This window comes from Bos javanicus, chromosome 2 (genome assembly GCF_032452875.1).
Source record: "Bos javanicus breed banteng chromosome 2, ARS-OSU_banteng_1.0, whole genome shotgun sequence".
In the NCBI taxonomy this organism is placed as follows: domain Eukaryota; kingdom Metazoa; phylum Chordata; class Mammalia; order Artiodactyla; family Bovidae; genus Bos; species Bos javanicus.
Window position 1 is genome coordinate 47,283,724 of NC_083869.1, and position 25,383 is coordinate 47,309,106.

General features: G+C 42.8%; 1 protein-coding gene across 4 annotated transcripts in view; it reads right to left on the reverse strand.

The window, feature by feature from the left end:
• The window catches only part of KIF5C (kinesin family member 5C), a 160,240-nt gene that overhangs the window by 46,449 nt on the left and 88,408 nt on the right, over positions 1 to 25,383 (reverse strand). For all 4 annotated transcript variants that reach the window (XM_061438385.1, XM_061438400.1, XM_061438386.1 and 1 more), the window contains 4 exons: positions 19,399 to 19,547; positions 8,855 to 9,030; positions 3,612 to 3,680; positions 1,781 to 1,987 (listed from right to left, as the gene is read on the reverse strand). In XM_061438385.1, coding sequence (XP_061294369.1) covers positions 1,781 to 1,987; positions 3,612 to 3,680; positions 8,855 to 9,030; positions 19,399 to 19,547 — 601 coding nt within the window. The remainder of the gene's footprint in view (positions 1 to 1,780; positions 1,988 to 3,611; positions 3,681 to 8,854; positions 9,031 to 19,398; positions 19,548 to 25,383) is intronic.

A 25,383-nucleotide genomic window follows, 5' to 3' on the forward strand; every position in this document is an offset into this window, starting at 1 on the left:
CCACTTCTAAACAAACCTGCTCCCTGGGACCACTTCCAAATTCCCATCTGACTTGATAACAGATGGGTCTGGAAGGCCCAAAGGGACATTAATGAGTTTAGAGAACAACCAAGAAAAAGTCTTTCCATCTTCAAGTGAACCAGAACTGGACACTCTTCATCACATTTCAAATGTAGTCTGGTTCAACAGGAGATGGCTTCTAAATATACATATCAGAAACCCCATTTTACTACCAAACATTAACAAATTCATCCCTTTCCCATTCTTCATGTATGCTACCAATATGCATATATTTTTAACTACCTAACTTAACAAACTCTCAACATCAACAAATTTGCCATCTTTTGGTTTCTTGGTATTAACGCAGCCAAAAGAGAAAATAATCTGCATAAATTATGGAATTGTAAAGGTTAATGCAAAGACATTTATGTAATTCTTCCATATGCAACTATTTTAGTCGAGTATTTCTTGATAATCAAACTAAAAATAGTATTCTAAACTAGTCTAGTAGTACTTTGGTCTGACAGAAAATAAAACTTGTATCATGGAAAATGTTTCATTGTTTTGGGAAGCAAATATACCACAAACTAGTTAAAAAATCTTGCAGAAAACAGTAAGCCCCAAAAAATCTAAGTCTCCTTCTTTCCTATGTAACTTCTGCTTTGTTTTTCTATTTTTCATTTTTGTTTTTATTTAGGCATTGCCACTGCTTATTTCATTTTGTTTTCAAAATCCACAGAAGCAGTAGTTCCTATCTTGGGAAACATTAAAAAGCCTTCCTACATGCAGCTGAATGTATGGAATAAGCAGTGTTTTCCATCCACAGCATCTACGGTCAACAGATCGGCACTTTCTTGCACCATCTGCTACTTCCCCTTGCTGGGAGGATGGTGGTTTTCCACCAAGCAGAATGGGCACAATCCCATGATACCAGGCCATTGGACTGAGGTGCCAAGGGCAGCTGGTTACAGCCACTCGGCTGCCCACTGCCCATCTTCCAAGTAGAAAAAGCGAAAATGGATGCGTTCCACCAGCAGCCGCCTCACCAAATGCTCACTGGCCCTCTGCCACTAGCTCCCTGTGCAGAACCAGCAGTATCTCTCGCTGGGAGATTCTGAAAATTAGGAAACGTGCAGATCGAAGCACTAGCTGAAAAACAGGACAACAGACAAACCAGGACAGCTAGGTCCTAGGCGAGGACAAGCAGCACTGGGGAAGGAACGGGCTGTATTCAGGAAGGTGTAAACAGGAAGAGTGGACTCCATGCCTTGCACGCTCCCCGTCAATACAATGTTCGGGGATTTATTTGCTTACACTGTAGCATGACGCACAGGTCCACGCTAAGTGTTTTATGTAAACTGTCACGAACTCCCATACCCTGAAAGGAACATGTTACTATCACCATTTTTACAGATAAGGAAATGAACACTAAAGTGTTAATGTCTCAACTAAGGCTTAACAGTTGTGAAGTCAGATTTCTAACTAGGATTTTTCTGGCTCCAAAGTCTGCACTTTCTTGAGTATCCTATAAAGCATCACTTCTGGTGTTACAAATCCCCTAGATATAAAACAGACCTGACATGAAGATCTGGGGCAAGTGGACAAGTCACTTACGCAAACTATTTCAATTATTGGAGGATTTCACAGAAGGCATCTGTGCCTAACACTGAAAAACCACTCAGCCAACTGCCATGCAATGCCGTGTCTTGTCAGTAAATATCAATAGAAGTACAGGAATGGCACCCGAGGAAGTCCCGCCCCCACACACAAATGCTCCAACCGTTTTCTGGGCCAGCTCGTCTGTCAGCTGCTCATTGGCCCTGGTCTTGTCCTCCACTTCCTGTGACTTCTGGTCGTAATTGACAGCCAGCTCCTCCAGAGCCTGGAGAACTTCTTTCACCTCGTCTTTGGCTGCCTCATTTTCAATCTGGAGACGTGTCAGCTCCTCCTGAATCTTCTCATAGTCTCTTCTCGTGGAAGCTAAAAGCTGGGGAAATTAGATGACACGGAATTGGTGACGCTAAGGTTCAAAGGTTTATGTTCAGTGCTGTACTCAAAGATTAGAGAAAATAAGTTGAAAAAGCTCAGGATAACTAGAAACCATATGCTAAATGAAAAGACAGCATGTTGTCTTGAAAATATGTTTCTCTTTCTTTCTGTTTCTTTCGTATTTAAAGCTGCATAAGCTTAATTCCAAGAACTGATTACAGATCAAGAATTACACTTTTTAACTGACCGGCTATTCCACATGTTGAACAAAGGATGAGGAGGAGTAATTTCCAAGGACTATAATAATACTTACATGGCTTTTTACTATTATCATTTTTTCACATTGTAAACTGGTCGATTTCAGAATCAATCAAAACAGTATAAAAGAGCAGTCCCTAATTTTTCTTAATATTCATCATAGATTACAGAAGAGTTTGCCCCCCACATTAACACTAGTAAAAAGTGAATGACTGACTTTATGGATACTTTCATTATTTTTGTGCTTACTGTATTTTCTGATTTGCCTATAGTGAACAGATATTGTCTTGACAGTATAGAAAAATATTAAGAGTCTTTACTGTAACAAAAAGGAAAGCTTATCACAGCAGTTGTACGAAGTTGGAGATGCACAGCAACAGAATGGGAGGGAGAGGGCAGGAAACGCTGAACAAATGGAAGACTCAACTATAGTTAAGAGGAAAATCAATTAAATATGGTTCCTGCCAAGAGAAATGTTTGTGCAGAGGGCATAATCACTGTCCTAAAGAGATGAAGGGCAACAAAGAGGAAGAGAAGAAAATGGTGAGAGAGTGTGTTACATCTATGAGAGGGGTGGGACTGGAGCCATGAACCATAGCCACTTGCTATAATTGTATCATATGAGCCAATCCATAGCATTTTAGCAACAAAGCAGAAAACACTCTAAAGCACAAAAGAGAAAACATACTTAGGCCCTCTGCAAGGGAATTACGAACCATCTGTATTTGATAGATTGGCTACCTGTTCTTTGCTTAGGTTCCTGTTTGTAAAATACTTGGCAAAAATACAACATAAAAAAGACATCTACTAGAGAACTGAGTGCCATCCAGGGAGAGACTGAAAAAAATTTGCCTCCTTGTAAGTGTATCACATATATACTAACACAGTGCTTGGACCCCTATCTTGTGTTGCTTTCCTCTTCTCTACATTCTACATTTGTTCTTTGAGTATTTTTTCCCCTACAAGACAGCACAAGAACATGGTGTATATCAAAGACCTGAGTTACCTGATTTGCAAAGCTGAGAAAAGGCTGAAATGGAATGAACCAGGAGTGCTGGGCCCCGGGTATGAGGAAGCAGGATCATCCTTGCCCCACTACCAAGCTCCTCTGTCTCTGCTCTTCAGAGATTGTGTAGCAACCAGTTACTTACTCTCAAAACCCTAGAGCTCTACCAAGTCAGACATTTATTTCCTAAACTCAGCTAAAATCAGCTTTTAGCAGCCACTGAAAGGAAATCTACCAAGAAATTTCCACGATTCAGTGATTTTTTTAAAAAAATTCTTTGCAAATTAAATTTCTGGAATAGCCACAACAGACAGTCATAAAAGAACTTTGCAAAAAAAATTTTTATTGCATTCTTTACCTCATCCTGATCCAACATCTGTTGCTTTAGCTTTTCAGCCAGCTGGCTCTGTTGGTTAATTTCATCATCCTGAAACGAAACATCATGTTTAATTTTTTGTGGTTGGTTATGTCATTTTTGATAGCCTGGTTTCTCGATGGACGGCAGTCAGATACCAGGATGCCAGCTGTAAGCTTGTTAATAAGATGAAGCAAATGGTGTGGTGCCTCCTCGCAGATGAGAGGTTGGTTCAAATACGACTTCACCCACCTTTCTCAGCCGATGAAACATTTAGATATTCTGGGGAAATCAATATCCTCCACATTCAACTCAATTCCTTCTCATCCAGAAATCAGCGATGTAGGGCTTGGAAACTGAAAGGGACTCTGGAGTTATCCCTTCCAACTCAAAGATGTTAACAGTGAATTCCTAGCTCAAAAAATGAGGGCGTGAATCTCTAACCACTTGTACTATAACAGGTACGCGTCCCGAACCTTGTCAAACACGTCCGTGAGTGGGAACACTGCCATGTGACGGGTGAAAGAGACCAGTATTTCCACTTCAAACCTCTTACTTAGACTAGGAAACATTTACTAGAGAATTCATCTTTGGCATTAGAGAGCTGCCTTTGATCAGGAGCTAAATTTCTTACCAGTCTGAAAAAACCTCAAGGAAGCTGGCATGCAGAAACACGACCGCTTCGTTTCTGTGTGTCACTGAAGTGGGCAAGGATCTCCCCACAGGCTAGTCCGCTCTTCTTGCTCTCAGCTTCTGCCACTAGGTGCTGCTGCCACAAAAGCCAGAGCTACCGCCTCCCGCGGCCCAGTGTGAGCAGCTCCGCCTCTCCCCTCCCTAGACGTGGTCCAAAGCGGCAGGCGGCCAGCGCCTAACCGCGTGAGATTCAGTTTTGGTTACAAAGGTGTTCATGAATTCAAAGGAAATTGTGAAGCGCAGCCTGTGCAGAAAGACAGCGCGGCTTCCCACATGCCTCTCCCTTAGGAGCAAGAGAACATCCTGTGTGACGCCGCTTCTGGGGTCTAAACCCCGAGCAGAGTTCAGTCCAGTTCAGTAGTCCTGTGCTCCTCTTTGTGCCAGGAGCTGCCCAGGTGTCTCCACCAGCAGCCCCTAAGACACCTACCTGTACCGCGCTGTCCTCCTTTTCCAGAGTGGGGGTTAGAGGGTAAATTCAAGGGCCTGGGCTGCAGGACCTCAGTTTTCCCCAGGATACTCTCCTGCCTGTTCGGTTGTGTCAGTTCATCCACTTAAATCAGGTTAACCAGTATCACAGCCTGATGCTTTCCACAGAGCAAGAAAATTCTAACCTTAATATTATGAGGGCTGTGTCTTCTTTTCCTTTGTATAGAATATCTTTTGGGCTTATTTCTCTGTTCAGGGAGATCGTGTTTCTACTGAACTTTTTAACACCAACTCAACTATTTTATATATAGGAAAATTCAAATGCCAGAATGTTTTCTGAAAAGTGCTTAGAAATCTATTATTCATGGACTAGATCCTAACAGCTGGCATCAGGCCTGTGTCAACAGGTTCTAAGAGTTGCACTTAAATGTATAGATACGGACTCCATAGCACATCTTACCCCAAAGTTTTGAAAATTTTTTTACAAGTTAAAAATTCTTTAATGGTTCTAAAAAATACTCATGGCTTTCCTCTTGAAGTCAGATTTCTGGCAGAAGAATTAGGGAAATTATACCAGAGTAAGTGAAATCTCTCTCTCTCTCAAAAAAAAAAGTTATTTCCCCAACTAGAAGACTATCATGTTGGACATATTTTCTCTTCTTCTATATAAACTTAGAATGTCAGTTACCAGGAACAGTTTTAGTGTTTATGTTCCTCAGCGCACAAATATTAAACAACTTAACATGAAAGACTCAAGAAGTTTAACGTGGAAGAGCTGCCACCTCTTCCCCGGGATGTATAAGCAACGGCTACAAGTGATATAAATCACGAGAGACAGAACAGCGGCTCAAGCGCTTTGTTCTTATACTGTGTTCATTTCAAAGCCTGACGACGTGGGCTCACTCCTGATGGGTGAGGGCTGAGAGGTGGCTATGTTTGAGGTACCATGAGAAATCAAGGGCCCTTAGCCTGTCTGGAAAGGATGATGACCAAGGACTACATGATAACAACATGAATCGCTTATGTCAGAGACATTTCCAAACCTACACTTACCCTTTCTTAAGGAAACTTCTCTAAGGAATTAGCATAGTCTGTTGTGATTTTTTTTTTTTAATTTTCAAAATTTTCAGAGGAAGATGTGCTGTGCAGTCAATATCTATACATTCAAGCGCATCTTTTAGAATATGTTTATACATGCTCACTCTGATGCCAATTGTTAAGATCTGGTCTGGATAATGGATTAGCAGACACTTTTCAGAAAATATTCTGGTATTTGAAATAAGTGAGTTGTCAGTAGGTTACTGGTCACCCTTAATGACAAAGATGTGTTTGTTGCAATGGTGCTCAGTGAAATGATTCAATGAATACCATCAGTTCAACTCCTACTTACACTTAATTCCGCTCTTACATCTCCATCAGTACAGAAGCACTGGAGAGGTGATGGGGAATGAGAGACAGTGCCAGTGCCAAGCTGCCTGTCTTAACAACTCTGCTCTCAGCCCACCTCTCACCCCCACCCTCGGATACCCCCATCATGTGGCTTCTCCCTTAAACAAAGGGAGAAGACAGAAAAGAAAGAGACTAATATTTAGTGAGCATCTGCTATGTCCTGGAATCGTTTACTCCCCAGTGCAACCTTCTGAAGTAACAGACGTGAGCTCCATGTTGCAGGTAAGAAATACAACTTCAGCAGATGGGGCATCAGCCCAGCTCTCAGCACTGGTAAGCCACGGGACTGACTCTAAAGTGGCTGCTTTTCCATCACACAGCACCGCCTTAGAAAAGCACCTGTCCTTTGACCCCTGGAGGGGCAGCACAGAGGGACAGAGTGGGCAGCGGGAAGGAGAGCACATAGAATCTTTCTTCCAGCACATTCTAGACAAATTCATTAGGACTGACAAGTTCCTCATTTCAAGGGCTGAAGCCAAAATAGGATGAGCACTGGACTGGGAGTCAGAAGATGTGTAAGCTCATTGTAGCTCTGCCACCTCCAGGCGATGTAAGTCATCTAAGCACCCTGGGCTAGCATTTTATCTAAACCTAGATACTTGCAGTGCTGCCACTAATAATCTATGAAGGTGCCCTGTCCCAACTCATGTATTCTTAAAAGTATCAAACCATCAACATCATCAGAAACATGAAATCGCTTCTAGAACCTTTAAAAGGCAGACAAATAAAAAAATGACACCTGATAAGACATACCCAGGCCATCCATGGGTAGAGATACAAATTGCATGACAAGCTTTGGTGTCCCCCCGCCGGGCTGAGGCTTTGGGGCTCAAGTCCTTTCCCAGATCTCTCAGCATCACCCTGTGATGGACCACAAATGCTAATCTCAAAATGTATGCTTACCAGGGTTTTCAAAACATATACTAAAGGAAAGGAATGTGACAGAAAATGTCCTAGGCTGGGAACGAGGAGGCAGAGCTCCAGGGTCAGCTCTGCCAGCTACCAACTGAAAACTGCCAAGGCCTGGCACTGCCTACATTTCAGATGCCGAATTCAAGACTCTAAAGTTTTCTCAGATCCATGAAAAATCCTCATGCTACCAGGGTAAAAAGATCCCAGTTCCAACCATGTTTGGTTTCTATTCGTAGAGAACAGAGAGCAGAATCAGGTTATCACCCCACATCCAGGATTCTTTGGGGACACTAAAAACGAACTCTTCAATTCTAAATGAGAAAAAAAAAATTGCAATATGCTTCAACAATAACATTTCTTTGGAGAAACAAAAAAAATCCACATAGACTGCTCACTTACTTACTGATCTCCCTTTTCTCTCACTTTGTTTGAGGTTTTACATAAAATACCTGGGTCGAAAGAGAAGGGTAACAGTATGTATAGTGCCTAAAAAGTAATTAATCCAGCTCGCACAGCATGAATATCTTATTAAATATGTCACCCAAAGGGTAGGGTGACCCCAGTTTAACACTGTGGTTATAATGCAAACTCCCAGCACCACAAGCACAAAGGGAACCAGCTTCCTTAGGGCAAGCAGTCACATTTCCCTTGTAAAGGTGAGACCAGACTCCGAGCTTTACTCAGAAGAAAGAGGCTTGTAAGATTAATGACAACGTTAACATAACAAAGCTGTTCTACCCAAGCCAGAGGTGTCCCCAAGCTCTCTGAGCTGAACCACAGCAGGAAAGATGAAATCAGATTAAAAATATCAGCAACCCGGATGAAATGAACTGAAAGGATTTAAGTATTCCAAGGGCAATATGCCAAGGTCACGTGAAACATCAATTTAATTTCCTTTGCCTCTGGGATTCCTAACCTGACCTTCACTGGGGATGAGTGAGACAGTGTTCTCCAAGATCTCTCTTCCTTTATTCCAATTTGTGCACAGACAGGATTCTTTGAGTCCCAAAAGTCTGCCCAGAAATTGGACATCCCTAATCAGCATATCCAAACGACTTCATTCAAGAGGATGCCCCTTACTGATGCTATTACTGGCTCCTCATTCCGGACCTTAGAGCTACATGACCAAAGTACACACTTGAGTTTTGGGAGCCACCACCTTTGCCCCTAGAGCTGGAACATTGCTGGAATTTCCAAGAGGTGACAGACAAGCCCAGAGAAGAAAAGAAGAGAGAATTAAACAAAGGTCACTCACCCTCCACCCTCATGCTATGATAAGGTCCCATCCAGTTTCTAGATGTGAAGATTCTGTCTGCCGAGGCCAATCTTTCAATCAAATTTCCATGAAAGTTTCCATTCCCCGTGAATCCAGTTCCCCCAGTGGCGCTAGTGGTAAAAGGACCCGTCGGCCAATGCAGGAGACATAAGAGACACTGGTTCAATCCTTGGGTCAGGAAGATCCCCTGGAGGAGGGCCTGGCATTCCCACTCTAGTATTCTTGCCTGGAGAATCCCAGGGACAGAGAAGCCTGGTGGGCTACAGTCCATGGGGTCGCAAAGAGTCAGACAGGACTGAGGCGACTTAGCACACAGCACAACCCAATAAAGAGCTAGGGTAAGCATTAGGAACACATTAGGAAGACTGAACACAGTCTTCAGTCTTACATCAGGTTCCATGGGGCTCGAGCTGCTTCCAGCCAGTAAGTCTAGGACCTGCTACCTTTAGCTTTTGTACCAGTGTGAGGTCTATAAACTCTGACCACAGACCTTGTCATCCAGTTGTCGGTAGAGACTGGAGATCTCCTCATCGTACTTCTCCTTCTCCTCTGCAGAGATGCCGGCAACCACGGGAGCAATGTTGTCTATGATGGGGGTGTTATCACAGGGCTCTAGACTCTTCTGGTCCTTAGCACTGATCTGTTCATCCTCAGGCACAGCTTCTCCTGCAAAGCACAGCCAAGGGGAGTTAGGCATTGAAGAAATTTAGCGTGCAGCCCTCCAGAAAAAGTTACAAAAACAGTCACTCCACGAAAAAGACACAAAGGACACAATGAGGAGCTGTTTAAAGTTAATAGTCTGTCGCTTTCCTGTTTGACGAGAAAGGTCGTAGTTAACTGACCAAAACGAGTATAAAGAGGAAGATTACGTAACACCCCCTTGCTCCCGATGTAAACTGGCTCCATCAACCACGCAAGCTCTCAACTTAATCCAACTTTTCAGCGATACCCAGAATTTTTTGCAAAATTTTTCTTTTGTTGAGGAATATGCTGGGGCTTTACTAGAATTATGTTCTCTTTGGTGATGGATTCAAAGGGAAGCAGACCTCTGAGGCACTCTAATTACAATTAATTAGGTTACTGTTTCATTAACAGCAACAGCCAAATCAAGGAACAAATTCACCATTGTTAACAGAACACTGTAGGGCCCAAATATTCACGCTTTGAGAATCCCTGACTCTGAAGGAGGAAGTTGGGGTGGCCCCAGGACCCAGGAACTCTGACTGACATTACACACACACACACACACACACACACACTCTTCCACTACCACTCTCTCCCCCAGGAAGTCAGAATTAATTGGCGGACTGGAAAGTTGAAATAGAATAATTTCCTGTGATATCAGGTAGTCCCAGAAAAGAAAAAGCAGCCCACCGAGAATATCATGCAGACTCCTCCCTGCTTCTCAGTCTGCAGAGGAGCATTGTTGGCGCCTTCGAAGGAAACAGTACCAAATGTGACCATGCAAATTGAGCGAAAAGGGGAAGTTCTTAAACCGGCCGAGGGCTATCCCCAACAAGAAAACCAACTTGCAAAGACAGAATGAAAAAAAAGGATCTATGGAAACCATTCAGCTCAACTGTCTCTCTTAAATATCTACTTGGAAAGCAAACCAAAACCCAACATACTTTTCCATCACAATGTTTACCATCAGCTTCACACTCAATTTGCTACAATCAGTGAGTGTCTGCACCGTTCCAGGCCTCACCCGGTTCTCAGCCTGTAAAATGCATTCTGTGGAAATTCCCCAGGAAAACTGTCCGGAGCCAGAGGGAATTTCTCAAAGAAAAAACAACAACAAAAGACACCCAAAGACAAACAACAGAATGTAACTCCTAATCCATGGCTTCATGAACAGTATACATTACCTCTCGAGAAACCCCCCTGAACACTGACTGTGTACATTTATCTCAATACAAACCAAGCACTTTGTGATGGGTTAGCTTTATTGCTTAAGACTCCATTATCTCACTCGATAATCACCAAATGGTACCATAGGCCTCCACTTCAAACAAAATCAACACTCAATGATTTCACTTTGATATCACAGTTCCATCTGAAGCAGCAACTTGAAGCAAAACCTGGAATAAATTATTACTTTGCTGAATATAAAACTGAGCCAACTGTTTTTTCTTCCAAAGCTCAACCAGACTGTACTGTACCTAAGCCCTTTTCTAAAATTATTGACCTGAAACAAAACCAGAATATCAGAGTAGCCTTTGAACTGAACCTGAACCAAATCAATATTTCATTCAGTTCCAATTCTTGGTTTAAAGCATCCATCAGCAACCTTAGTGTGCAGACTGGATTTCATCCAATTAAAGCACCTATATTCTCTACAGCCTGCTAAGTCCATGGGCTATAAAAGCTGTACCGTGTTCTATTTAGTTCCCAAATTTTGTTTTTCTGCTTGTTTAAAACATTATAAATATAAAATTATAAAAATATATATGTGTCTTTTTCTAACCATAGAGTATATACTAAAATTTGAAAGCTCTCTTTCACCTCTACCTCCCAATTCTGTTCCTTGTTAGAGAATTTCACCATTAACACTTTGTAAATGTCCTTCTCCCACTTGGATCATGACTGTACATCTAATTTTTCAGTTCTAGCTTCTGAAATTTATGAACAGGGCAATCCAGAGCAGTATGAATTGATCTTCCAGTTAAATCTTAATAAAGAGGAAATTCTTAATTGCACTGGACCAGAAAGCAGGCAGAATATAGTCATACTATCCACAGGCCAGTTCAGCCCAAGTCCAGAGAAATGATATTAAAAACATCTGAAAGAGACATCTGAAACCCTGTGTTCTTAGGTTCCAAATGCCCAGAGAGGCAGTGATATCGTGAGACTGGGGTCAGCTAAAGAGTTGCCTGGGGCTTGCCTTGTGGCTCAGATGGTAAAGAATCTGCCTGCAATGCAGGGGACTCAGCTTCTATCCCTGGGTCAGGAAGATCCCCCAGAGAAGGGAATAGCTACCCACTCCAATATTCTTGGCTGGAGAATTTCATGAACAAGGGATCCTGGTGGGCTACAGTCCATAGAGTCACAAAGAGTCAGACACAACTGAATGACTTTCACTTTTTTTGTTTCCAAGGAGTTATCCAGTGCATATTTCCATTTGTTTGGTGGAAGGAGGAGTCAGGGATGAACCCCACAGCCTAGCAGTGGGTGACCTGCTGTAACCAAAGCCACAGGCTTGACTACCCCTAAAGCTGCCCTCTTCTTGCGCTGAAAAATTGTAGCATCACAAAGTATAACCACGGTTGTTCCAGATTAGAAAGGTTCAACGAGCCAGTCAACACTGCTCTGAGAGGCACCTGAAGTGACCAACAGATGCTACATAAATATGGTCAGGGCCATAGCGGGACACTCAGCCACCTGCACCTTCCACAGATTCAGCTACTCACAAGCTATCTCCCACTTAACTTCTTGCTTTGTTTTTGTAAAGGCAAGGAAATGCCAGTGCTTTGAACACAGCATTGTTCTAAAGATTAATTAAAACAGTGTGTGTAAAAAACACAAAAATCCATTTCTTATCCCCTCCACTCCCTGACCAAGTGTCAACATTTTAGGTTTTGTACATAAAATTATTTTTACTTATTCTGAGATTAGTGTCTCTGGGGTCCTGACAATACCTTTAGTGGTTAGAGCTCAGTTCCCAAAATAAAATACAGTATAGCCATGAGAGTGCCTTTCGGGTTAACAATATTTGAAACCTATACCAGGCCTTCTGGTTTCCCTTGAACAACTTTCTCAATCAAAGCGTCAACATGTCCCCCACAAAGCTACATCTGAACAGCAAGCCCATCCCAGTTTTTATTCTAAAGGTCAGGCAGTCAAGATTATTTTTTGCAGCAGTCTTTCAGGCTGAGAAGAACAAAGCAGCAACACGCAGCAACAAAAGCAGCGGGTATCTGCCGGGGAGAGTACAGCTCCTGCCCAGGGAGAAATCAAGAGCCAGTTTTCCCAAACACTGCTGCCCTTCAAAGGACCCAGAAAATGACTTCCAGAAGCGTCCCTGGTAACTACACCGTCCAGCTCACAAACACGTCTGGGGACTGTAAATTCCCAACCCTCGGCAGGACCCGACACCAGGCAATCTGTCTCCATGGCAATCTCACGGCATTAATGGAGAATATTCCCTGCACTGCAGTGGACCGGGTGTCCAGAGGAGCCCCCACCAGGTGACTGCAGAACAACCAATCATAACGTGGAAGACAGCTGCAAACAAATCCTGGAGAAAGCATGCCCTGAAATCTGGCGGTAGGAGAAGGGGAAAAGACCACAAACGAAGATCAGTATCTATTTTTATTTTTACTCTCCTTTATGTGAAAAGCAAATTTCTCTTGGTTTATCCCTTGAGGATTTATACTTGCTGTCCATAGAGAAAGGGCATGTAATATTGTAAAGCATCTTATTTTTTAGAATGAAAGGTTCCCTCCCAACCCCTACCTCAAGAAAAGATTTCCTTCTTTACATAAGCATTCTGGCATTTCCTATTGTCAGATGTAATTACCTTTAAGGACTAAAGAGATTTGTGTGTACACAGGAGTGTTCAGTTGGAGCACACCTATAAGGTTTACAGAGCATTTTAATTATAAAATCAAAACCCCCAGAGGGCATAAATAACATTTCCACAAAAAATAGAAATCCATCAATTGCAATAAGTAAGAATGACAGACTAATCAAAAATTCTTGTTAGCACTATTAGTTAAAAAATTCTAAAACAGGCTTTTTGGGTTTTTGTTAAAAAAATAAAATAAAAAAGAATGAAAACCATTAGACTGCCAGTAATTCATTAAAATTTCACACATGAAGTAGCAACAAGCTAGTTATCCTTTTCATAAGTCAAGCCCCTAAAGCCTCCGGAGAATATAGTAAGGTAATTGCCTTCTCTCTGCAACTCCAGGGCATAGATTGGCTGGTCACTCACAGCTTCCGCCAGAAACCAGATCAGATCTGGCAAAGGAGGTACTTTCTTTTAATACCAATTAAACAGGCCCAGTGGCAGACCTAATGGCAGGTAATTTCTATATCAAAGAAACGAAAAAGGAAATCTTTTAAGTTGCCAGAAGGGTGACAGCAGCAGGATACAAGATGTCATTATATAAATGGAAGGTTTAAAAAAAAAAAAAAAGCAACTCATTTCTTATGGGATTATTTTGCACACACGTAGCATCTCTTACCCTAGCTGCTCAAAATACTGTAAGAAGCTTAAGACATTCTCTCATCCCTTCTACAGTAATTTTCTAATAAACTGGTTACCCAGGAGTCAGCATCTGCTTTACATTCTTCTTACACAGGCCACACGATTCTCCTAGCAGTCAGCATTTCTACAAGTATTTGGTTGTCTCTCGAAAGAAGGAAGAGAGCCTAACAAATTAGGTCTCTCAAATGAAATACTAACTTCTGAGCTTCTACAATAATCAGAAATCCAAGGAGGGGAACATCTTCTAAATATTTAATGCCCCAAGAGCAAACTGTGTTCCAACTACAGAGCCCACACAGTTCCACAAAGCACCCACCAGCCTCAAGGTTACAGATTTAGCTTAGAGAACCAAGGCTGCTGTCCTGGTAGGTTTTAAATCTGGAGAGCCAATCTGCTTTAGAGATTGCTGATTTTTCCACACCTTCTCAGCCTGTGATGAAATAATTTCTTTGCATGACTATATCCACTCTGTTCATTATTATTATATTTAACTATGCAAGAGACACTGTAGATGCGCCATATCATCAGATTATTTCCCTGCACTTCTGACACTCAGATTTTCAGGAATCCTTCTCTGACTTAAGCTCTTGTAAAAAGCTGTCATTTCTTTAAAGGCCAAAATTCAAAGACGTACCAGAGAAGAGGGCATGGGTAAAGGCTGACCTAGCAACAACAGGAAACAATGGACTCAACTTTGCTCTAGCATCATGGCCCTGGGCCCTCGGCCTTCCTTCCCCATCCTCCTGTCCAGAGTCTTCTTGGTGGATTGAGCAGGGACCAGGGATGGGAGTGGGGGGCAGGAAGTGGTGGACTGGAAGCTGAATTCAACTCCTTTACAGGATGGTTTGAGTCCTTTCCATACATATGATCAACAAGCAACAGAGTAGGGGAAAAAAAGAAAGATCCTATTTCTGACAGCTGCCCACTCCCTCTATCTGTCCTTAAGCATGTAGGCTGAACGCATTTCCATGAGGCTAAAAGTTGCCAACAGAGCCTCCAGATTTGAAGAGAGTCTGCCCGTGGATTTCAGCCCACAAGATGTCACTAGTACATTCTGGCGGACATGCGTTGTTTTTTAGCCACTCAACACCCATTCTCATAACAGCACCTCGACTGCATTGTGAAGAATTACCCCCCATTCCCGTATGAGTGCAGCTGTGGTCAGACAACACATTAGGGTGCCCTGTCCTTCCCCAGCCCAAGCACACCACCCAGCACAATCTCCTCCTTCTCTCCTGGGGCTCTGGGTCTCCAATATACATGACAAGGACAGAAACACATCCAGAGAGGATTCACTCGAGGTGTGGCCCCTCAGAAGCCCGGGTCCTCAGCTGTTCTTTTAGTTCTGTGAGTCTCTCATAGCTTTTTCTTTTTTAATTGGAGCATAGTTAGTTTACAACATTGTCTTAGTTTCAGGTATAAAGCAAAGTGATTCAGTTACACATATATATCTACTCCTTTCAGATTCTTTTCCATTATGGATTATTACAAGATACGGAATACAGTTTCCACTTTCTCTTTTTGTTTATATCTTCACAACCCTCATTGGACCAGTGGGGAATGAAGCCAGGAGAGTGGGTGGTTCTCCCCACTCCTAATTTATAAAAACAAGGTGTGCCCCCCACCTTAAGCCCCCAAGCACTTGGGGTCACAATGCTGGAATGGCAGTGGCAGAAATGAATTAAGGCTTGGTGTAGTACACGCATTATGAGTCACAGGTCAATATGCTGAGGATCAATATTCTATTACACCCAGAGGAGAAAACGACAAGGCCCGCATCTGAAGTAGCCCATTAAGCTAGGAGCATATAGGTGGGGTGGGGTAGGGTAGGGACCGGACTACCAGCATTTAACAGAGTATTTCACAGCTTTTGAATGACTTTGGGCAGGAAATGCTCTCTCCTGCGGCAACTGTATCAGATGTACCTCCCTTCACTTATTTACAGTCTGCCTGGACCAGACTGGCCACTGAGACATCATATTCTTTTACCTTTCCCACCCCTCTCCATGTGTGTGCTAAATCACTTGATTCATGTCTGACTCTTTGTGACCCCATGGGCTGTAGCTTGCCAGGCTCCTCTGTCTGTGGAATTTTCCAGGCAGGAATACAGGGTGGGTTGCTATTTCCTTCTTCAGGGGATCTTCCTAATCTAGGGAGTGAAGTGAAGTCGCTCAGTTGTGTCCGACTCTTTGCAGCCCCATGGACTGTAGCCTACAGGCTCCTCCCTCCATGGGATTCTCCAGGCAAGAGTACTGGAGTGGGTTGCCATTTTCCTTCTCCAGGGGATCTTCCCGACCCAGGGATCGAACCCTGGTCTCCCACATTCCAGGCAGACACTTTAACCTCTGAGCCACCAGGGAAGCCCAAATCTAGGGATCGAACCTTCAAAATTCCAGCTCTCTAGTTGACACCACCCAGCCGTGCCCTCGTGACCACGAGGAATCAGAATGCACAGGACACACTGGGGGAAATTCCAGTCCCTTCTTTTCACACTCATCTCCCCAGCCTAAACACAAACCACAAGGGCAGCGTGCAGACTGCACCCACAACAGAAAAAGAACGAACTCAGGAGTCCAGCACCCTGTGGAGTCAGCTTGGGCAAGTCTCATATCCTGCCTAAAAGAGACACATGGTCTCCAAACAGAACAGAAAGCCTCTGGATTTTTGTTGGATGAGCAGTTAATCCTTAAAATAATCCTTCACTCACATCCAGTCAAAGGACCACCTCACCATGCCTCCACCTGCCTAACTTCCTGTCTGAAAGTTTTATACCACTTCAGTAGGCTCTCTATATTTGAAAACTTTCGCTTCCAGAAAAAAAAAAAAAATCCTTTAAAATGTGAGCTTGCAGGACAGAACTCCAGAAAGCTCCCTTCTCTTAATCACTCAGTGATTACACGTTAACATGGGGATGAATGCAGGGGTCTCTCAAGACCCTCCCTCTCCTCTTCCCTCTCCTCTTCCCTCTCCTCTCTTCAGAGTCCAGAGAGGACCTCATCCCTACCTATACCTTCAATTATGTCCTAAAGATCCATGACTCCCAGGGACTTCCCTGGCAGTCCAGTGGTTAAAACTTTGCCTTGCAACTCAGAGGTTGTGGGTTCGATCCCTGGTCAGGGAGGTAAGATTCCCCCATGCCTTACAGCCAAAAAATCAAAACATAAAACTGAAACAATACTGTAGAAAATTCAATAAAGACTTTAAAAATGCCTCACGTTTAATGTACATAAAAATTATGCTAACCATAAATTTAAAAAAATCCATGACCCACATATTTTTCTTTGTCACTCAAGTAGCTCCCCGGAGCTCCGGACACTCAGACCTAACTTCTTATCTGGCATTTTCACCTGGATGTTCCATAGACTCCCCTCAAACTCCCCTCATCATCTCCCACGTCTCATTTCCAATTCTCCTCCCTCATTTCTTGTCTCAGTGAGTGGCTCTGTCCTCCATCCAACTTGGCAAGCCAGAAACCTTGACGCTGTCTCTCCCTACAGCCACCAGCCTCACCAAGCCTGGCTGGTTTCACCTCCTAAATACCTTTCTGGTCTGCCCATCTCTCTCCCTTTCCACCGCCCTCTCAATTCAACAACTAAGTCTCAGGCCTGGAGGGCCACCCCAGGTCCCAGCGCTCTTTCCAGACCCTCCAGTCCACCCTCCAACACAACCAATGGGTCTTCGAAAAGGCAAATCTCATCATCCGATATCCTTGAATGGCTTTTCACTGCTTCTGAGATAATGACCAGAATCCTGAATGAGTACTGCCCAGACTAGTCTGCTGCTCTTGCCTGTCGCAGTTCGGAGCTGGCCCACCCCAGCTCTCCACCCTGGCCTTCATGCTCCCGCCCCTCAGGGCATGTAAGCCTGGCTCCCTTACCCCACCCCCATTTCCACCCGCACCTCCTATTTTGCTCAACAAACTGCTCTGTTTCTCTTGGAACTTACTGAAGGAAACCTTCGCTGACTTGAGTCAAGCTCAGGGCCTTCTTCTGTAATAACTCTCGGCACCTTATCCTCTCCCTTCTTGATACATGTATTGATCGTGCTTGGAGACTATCTCCTTCACTAGCCTGTAAGCTCTGTGAGGGCAGAGACCATGGCTGACTGCTCACCCTTTAATCCCCAGCACTGCCTTTAACACAGGTTTACTTAACATACAATTATGAAAATCTATCATGTGTCAGAAACCACATGTTAGTTTTCCCGAATTATGTAAGTTAAGGGCTTAGGTAGGATCTCACCTCACAGGATGTGAAAAACAGTAGATTTTTGAGTAGATTTGCAAAGTGGATGAAATGAGACAACAGTTAAAATGAGGCCAAGTGACTAGTTCAAGAGCAGGGGAGAGTACCCAAAAGAGATAAAAAGATAAGCATCAGCCAGGCAAAAAGGGCAGTGGGCAGACCCGAGAGGACAGTGACTGAGGGATGGAAAACTGCAGGGCTGGTTGGTGCTTGGCAAAGGACAGGAAAGAAAAGAACAAGGTTAGTTGCCCACACCATGATGTTTCTAAGGCCAGTGCCCCTCTTTTGCCAAAAGGTTTCATTGAATGTTCCAGGTATCCAGCAGAGAAATGACCCAAGTGGATCGCAGAAATAGAACAAAATTTCATAGGGCGCTCCACGCCTTTCCAAGCACCCCTCCCCACTCTCCTACCCCTGCCAAATTGCAAGAAGGCATCCACCAGCCACAGATGCTGAATTATTCAATTATTCTAGCAGCTTTCAAAACACATGTGCAGCTAGAAAATCGCCCCCAAAGAAAAGAATCGTATTATTTAGGCTACTAGGTCATTTCTTGAACCTCTCTTGAATCCTGGTTGGCCACGTAATTGTTCTTCAATTGAACAGTAGCTCATTGACACCCACCCCTCCTAGCAAAAGCAGAGGCAAACATATAATCATAAGACATCTGCTGCTAACTGTGCACTTCCAAGCAGGCAGGTTACTTTTGGATTTTGCACAGTGGCCACCAGGCTCCCACAGTCACCCAAGATTGAGACCTGATGCAGCATCTGAAATAAATACCAACACCAACCATCCACTATCTCCCACTATACACACCAAGCTGCCTTGTTTCCATGGGGAAAAAGGGGGGGCTGTGGATTGAAAAAGGACTTGTGCATGCTAACCTCCAACACAAAGCAAAAACCACTGAAATGATCTGTCTGCACGTGGAAACCCTTCTCCAACGCCTCACCCATAGTCCACCCACCACTGCACGTCAGCTCTCTGAGATATTTTCTCTGAGGAGAACACACCAAAGAGAATGCTTTAGGGAAAAAGAAAAATGAGTCACGAAACAAGCCTTTGAGACTCCGTTTTAGGACCGAGCTTCTTCAGGAATCCTCTATTTCTAGCTCTGAAGAAGCAGAGCATGAAGATGAGTTGAGCCAAAAAAAAAAAGCAAACATTTACCAGAGGTGACTTTTAACTCCAAATCAATTATAAAACTCACAGAGGAGAGAATGACATTTTTCATCTAATCAAAAGCAATCAAAACCCCAAAATCTCAAACACTACCCTCTACACCTCAAATGTGGCTACCGGAGAGTAATGGATAGAGGCGCATCTCAATGGAAGCAGATTAAGGCAACCTTGCAAACAGTCACTTGGCCACACTAAGAATGTATGTCGGTCAAGTGACAGGGTGGGGGCAGGGATCAGTGCTAGGGAAAACATCTGCTCATTCACACAGCTTGCTGAAAGGCCGGACCAAGCTCCACCATCACCCACTCTTTCCCAAGTGTCCCAGGACATCAATAGTCATGGGGGGAAAAAAGCATGCACTCATACCTCCTCCTTCCTCTCCTTCTTCCTTACCATTTCTCCATCTGTTTAGCTCCATCTCCAGATGCTGGATAACATTCTTCAAAGTCTTATTTTTCTCTTTCTCTTTTTCGTATTTCTTCTTCCATTCTTCAGCTGTCAGTTCCAGGTTCACAGAGACAGTATTCTTGATGGTCTTAGCCCTGGTGTGAAAAACATAAGGGAAAAATTCTGAGCAGAGTTGCTAGCATTTGCTAAATCATGAATATAATTAAACTTCAAATTCCTTTCACACCAGAAGATTAGGACTTAGGGAGCAGGAAGGATGCTAGAGCTTTTACCACCACCCTCTTAGCTGCTTTAGTGGCCCCACTATTTCTAAGGCTCCAAACTCACCTTTTCCCTTTTCTTTTCTCCTCTTCCTCCTGCCTGTCTCTAGACCCAACGGGATTTTCATCTAAACTGTCTCAAGTCTTTCTCTATTCCCTCTGCCACCATTTCTATTCCCGCTGCTACCACCTTGGCCTATGTTCTTAGAACCCACCTGTGGTTATAGCCTAGCTTTTTCAGACATTCAGCATCCTCTTTAAGCATCTTGCATGCCACTTTCAGATTCATCTGCCCAAGAAGAGCTTCCTTTCAACTCAATTAACGTCTATGAAACACTGGGGATTTATCAAGATAAACGAGACAAGGTCTCTGGCCTTAGAGTTTACAGTTTCTCATAACAATATACATACAGACAAATCAATTCTTTCTCTTACATTTGGTACCTTAGCACCATCCCTACGGTATTGAACACATGTCAACACATGCCTCCAGGGACAGATGGTCACTTTACCAACTCAGGGTGGCCAGGTGAAACCACGGTCCGAGCTGAGCACATCCTCTCCCACCGTCCAGTCAGCAAGAAGGAGTGGAGGGCCCACTTTTCTGAGATCATCCCATTTTTTTCAAGAAAAGTCAGAAATTGAGATTTTTCTTTGCATATCCCAGTTCAATATAATTTTTCAAACTGATGTGTGGCATACGCAAACAAGTCTAATGGCCACCATTTTGGCCCTTGTGGTATAAAGAGTGACCACCTAGGCCAGATGGCCCAGAGCGGGCTGTGATGCCCCAGTGGAACTGTGGACAGTAAATCAAGGCTGTGCCAGCTCCAGTCAGTAATGAAAATGAAATACATGATTCACCAACGTATGCACAGAAATGAACACATAAGGTTTGTCCAATTGAAAAGCAAATTCCTGATGGCAGGACGCTACTTGTTACATACTTTTTAAGAAGTAAAAACTTCATTTATGTGCTATCCTGTTTTATTTGCTACTGACTTTTTCATTTTTAACTCCCACCAGTTCTTGTCCTGCCACATTTGCCAGCACTATCTGATGTGTGATTCGGGTTGATCACTGTTGTCATGAAATGACATTTTGGACACGATTTCTATTTCAGTAAAAGAAATTCAGCAATCCTCACCAGTGCAGCAGATGTCACCCTGTAAATTAATTTCTAAAGCAGACAATTAAATAACCCAACTGTCAAAAGAAGAGTTAAAATGATCTCTATGCAAGATTCAAGAATTAGTATGTCTCCCTCACTCACTATAGCTTATGGCTGCTGTCTCCAGAAGTGTTTCGACTCTGTTTTCAAATAGTAGCAACTTTATTGCTACTTTAAAGTCTGTGCCAAGTTGACACTCTCACCCCAACACCCTCAGGCAGTGTCATGGATGTTTCTCAGATACAAGCACAAACACTGCAGCATCCATTTTAACTGAGTTAAGTCAAAAAGTGAAAAATAACCTATGGCTGAAATGCTTATGGACATTTAAGGATGTACTTTGATGCTACTAATCTTACTTATCATACCACAGAGTCTCTTGATGATTTCCAATGATACCAGAAGGAGAAGCATAGGGCCTTTATGCTGTAATCTGGCAGGTTTAGCCAGAAGTACAATTCTGTGAGCGGACCCAACAAGGTTATCACTGGTATAACTGATCCTCATTCTCAAAGTTCTCTTAAGTTGTTGAGAAAATTCTTTTTCTCCCACTTCTGCAGTAATCAGAGTCCTGGCAGGGAATAGTCTTCTCAAATAGGGAAGAGTTTAACAAAAGTACGGTAAGGGTGATGGGAAATAACAAGGGATAACAGGTGTAGCTCAGATGGTAAAGCATCTGCCTGCAATGCAGGAGACACAGGTTCAAACCCTGGGTTGGGAAGATCCCCTGGAGAAGGAAATGGCAACCCACTCCAGTATTCTTGCCTGGAGAATTTTATGGGCAGAGAAGCCTGGCGGGCTATAGTCCATGAGGTCACAAAGTGTCAGACACGACTGAGCGACTAACACACACACATACACACAATAGTGATGGGGGGATCCGTTACCACTCTTAGGCTGAAGGGGGCCCAGAGGAAGGGAACTATAAGAGGAAAGCTGTCTACACTCGCAGATACAGAGACCGAACAAGTGGTTACCAGTGGGGAGAGGGAAGCAGGGAAGGGCAAGGCAGGGCTACCTAACCTAACCCCTACGGGATTAAGAGGGACAAACCACTATGTATACAATAAATAAGCTACAAGGATACATTGTGTAGCACAGGGAATATAACAAATATTTTATAATAACTACAAAAAGAATATAACCTTTTAAAATTGTGAATCACTGTATTGTACACCTCTAACTTATATATTGACAATATCACACATCAGCTATGCTTCAATTAAAAAAAATAAATTTAAAAAACTGTTAAACTCTTAAAAATGCTGCCCTATCGAAGCCGTTAACAGCCTTTAGTCTAGGAACACAGCCAATCTGAAGTGACCCTTCATGGAAGGAGCCATGAAATTAATACCCTGACATCACTCTGTTTTCTCCTTCTGAGTCCTGCCTGTTCCTCTCCCATTGGTGGAACCTAACTGGAAGCCAGAGGCAAAGGAGCCCACTGTAGTTGTCCAAGCTGGTCACTGACCCAGGGAGCAGGGCAGAGGAGAGCAGAGATGGCACAGAAACAATGCAGAGGAGCAGACGGAAGACACACAGCCCAACTCCCATCTGGAACCGAGAATAATATGTCTTCTGCTGCTGCCCTAAACAGACTCCATTCAGTCACTGATGAGGCAGACCATCATGCCTCTCCATCTACTAAATGGAGAACATGAAGAAACCAGCCAGCACTGATTAGAAAGATATTAATTATCCCCAAATGTGTTCTACAGATTTAAAATAATCTGAAATAAAATCTCAGGAGATTTGCGTGCTGCTGCTGCTGCTAAATCGCTTCAGTCATGTCCGACTCTGTGCGACCCCAATAGACGGCAGCCCACCAGGCTCCCCCGTCCCTGGGATTCTCCAGGCAAGAACACTGGAGTGGGTTGCCATTTCCTTCTCCAATGCATGAAAGTGAAAAGTGAAAATGAAGTCACTCAGTCGTGTCCAACCCTTAGCAACCCCAAGGACTGCAACCTACCAGGCTCCTCCGTCCATGGGATTTTCCAGGCAAGAGGACTGGAGTGGGTTGCCATTGCCTTCTCCAGATTTGCATGTATGTATTGACATTGACAACCTGATTCTAAGATTTATAATAGAAATAAAGAAGGCCAACAATAGCAAGGACAATTTTGAAGGACAACGAGGATGGAATATCAATGCATTATAAAGCCACAGTAATTAAAACTGATTAAATAGTCCAGAAACTTTAGAATAGAAACAAAATAGATTATCCACACTCGGCCATGTAGCCATCTGATATACAACAAAGGTGTGTATCCAGCACAGAGGGAAAGGATGGTCCTTTCAATGTCTGGTGCTTTACTGACTCCCCCAGTAACATATAAAAAATTCTATGCGGATGAATCACATGCATAAATGTGAAAGGTAAAACAACAAAGCTGCTAGAAGAAAACAGGGGAATATCTTTAAGACCTTAGGGTAGATAAAGATTTATTTCTTAAATAGAGCAGAAAGAAAAGATAAACTTGACTTCATTAAAATTAAAAACCTCTCTTCATTAAAAGTCACCATTAAAGGAGTTAAAACATAAACTACAAAGTGGGAAAAGATACAAACAATCCATGTATCTCACAAAGAACTTATCCAGAATAATCCCTATAAATCAATCAGAAAAAAGCACACAATTGGTGAAAACACCAGGTAAAGATTTGAATAGGAACTTCACAGAAGAAGTGCCAATAAATTGTACCCAGAAAAGTGTGTCAAATGTCATTAGCCTTCAGGGAATAAAATAACAAAAAGATATATTTACACACCTAATAGAACAATTAACATTTTTGAAACTGATAATGCTAAGTGCTGGTGAGGATGTGCAATGACTATAACACTCACCTGCTACTAGACAGAGTGTAAACTATTCCAATCATTTTGGAAAACTCTTTGGTACTATCTATTAAAACTAAATACTCATAGGTATATAACCAACAGAAATGAAGACATATGTTCACCTAATGACATGGCAATCAATGCCAGAGCAACTTCATTTATAATAGCCCCAAGATGAACACAATCCAAATATCCATCAACAATAGAATGCATACATACATACTGTATTGATACAACAAAATACTGTATACCTACGAAAAATAAACTGCTCATAATCTAACAATGTAGTGAACTTCAAAGATAACAATGTTGAATAAAAGAAGCCAGATACAAAACAATACTGTATGTCTTTATTTGTAAACAGTTCAAAGACAGGAAATAGTTATCTATGTTGACAGAAGTCAGGATGCAATCTACCCCTGAGAGTTGGGTACTGACTGGGAGGGTGTAAAACAGAGGTTTCTAAGATGCTGGGGTGATAGATACATGTGTATATACATTTGTTAAATTTTTACTGAGTTGCATACTTATATTTACTTTACTGTATGCGTGTTATACTCAATATAAGTAAGTTAAGAAAAATAAACTGATGTGTAAAGAAATCAAATCAGATAAGAATTTCCAGATTGTGAAATAAATAAGAGCTACTAAGAGACAGTAAACCTCTATGCCTCGATAATTGCCTGTACTCATCTTTCCGGCCAAGATCACTTCTAAATGATACAGAAACTACAAACTATTGGAGTTTCTTCAAATTACCTTGGCCTCCCCTGGAAAGGCCAGGAAGATGTTTACTCTTGGTACCTCCTTACCTCTTGTTTTTCAGCATTTTCCTTCCCTCTCGCAGTTGGACAAGGAGCTCTAGACAAACCCAGACCTCCACTGTATAGAATAAATCTGTAATGTATGATTCCACACTGTGACTGGTGTATGTCAGAGACTGAGATCCTCCCACTGTGGGTTGGGAGAGGGTAGTCTAGCATCCCTTTCTATCAGTTAGGGTTCTCCAGAGAAACAGAACCAACAGAACAGACATATAGATGGATGGATGAGTAGATACCCTATCTGATATATACATAAGATATACCTTCCATCCATCTGTATAGCTATCTATTTAAAGAAATTGGCTCACTGGAAACTCATGAAGAAGTTGTTGCTGCATTCTTGAGGAAGAATTTCCTCTTCTCCAAAAAACCTCATTTTTTGCTCTCACAGCCTCCATCTGACTGGATGGGGCACACCTCTATTACGGAGGATAATGTGTTTACTTAAAGTCAACTGCTGCTAGATGGTAACCACATCTACAAAACACTTTCATAACAACACCCAGGTCAGTGTTAGATTAAATAATGGGCTGCTACAGCCTAATCAAGCTCACACACGAAACCATCACACCTTCTACTCTATTCTAGGTCCTAGTTCCCATGTAAGACACCTAACGTTCTTCTGGAAACGTGCCTGCCACAAAGCACCTTCCCGTTCCCCAGTAAGGCCATTTCCCTGCTCGTGAGTGGGGGATGTAGGGAAGCAGAAACCAAGAGCTTTAAATTTGGTCTTTTGAAAAACTCTAGTCTCCCAAGAAATATTAAGAAATGACCAACGTGGATGAGGATTTGGCATCCAGGTAAATTAACTCTCATCCACAACATTTCATCTTCCAAACAGCAAAAATTAACCTATGGGTGTTTTGGCAACTCTCCA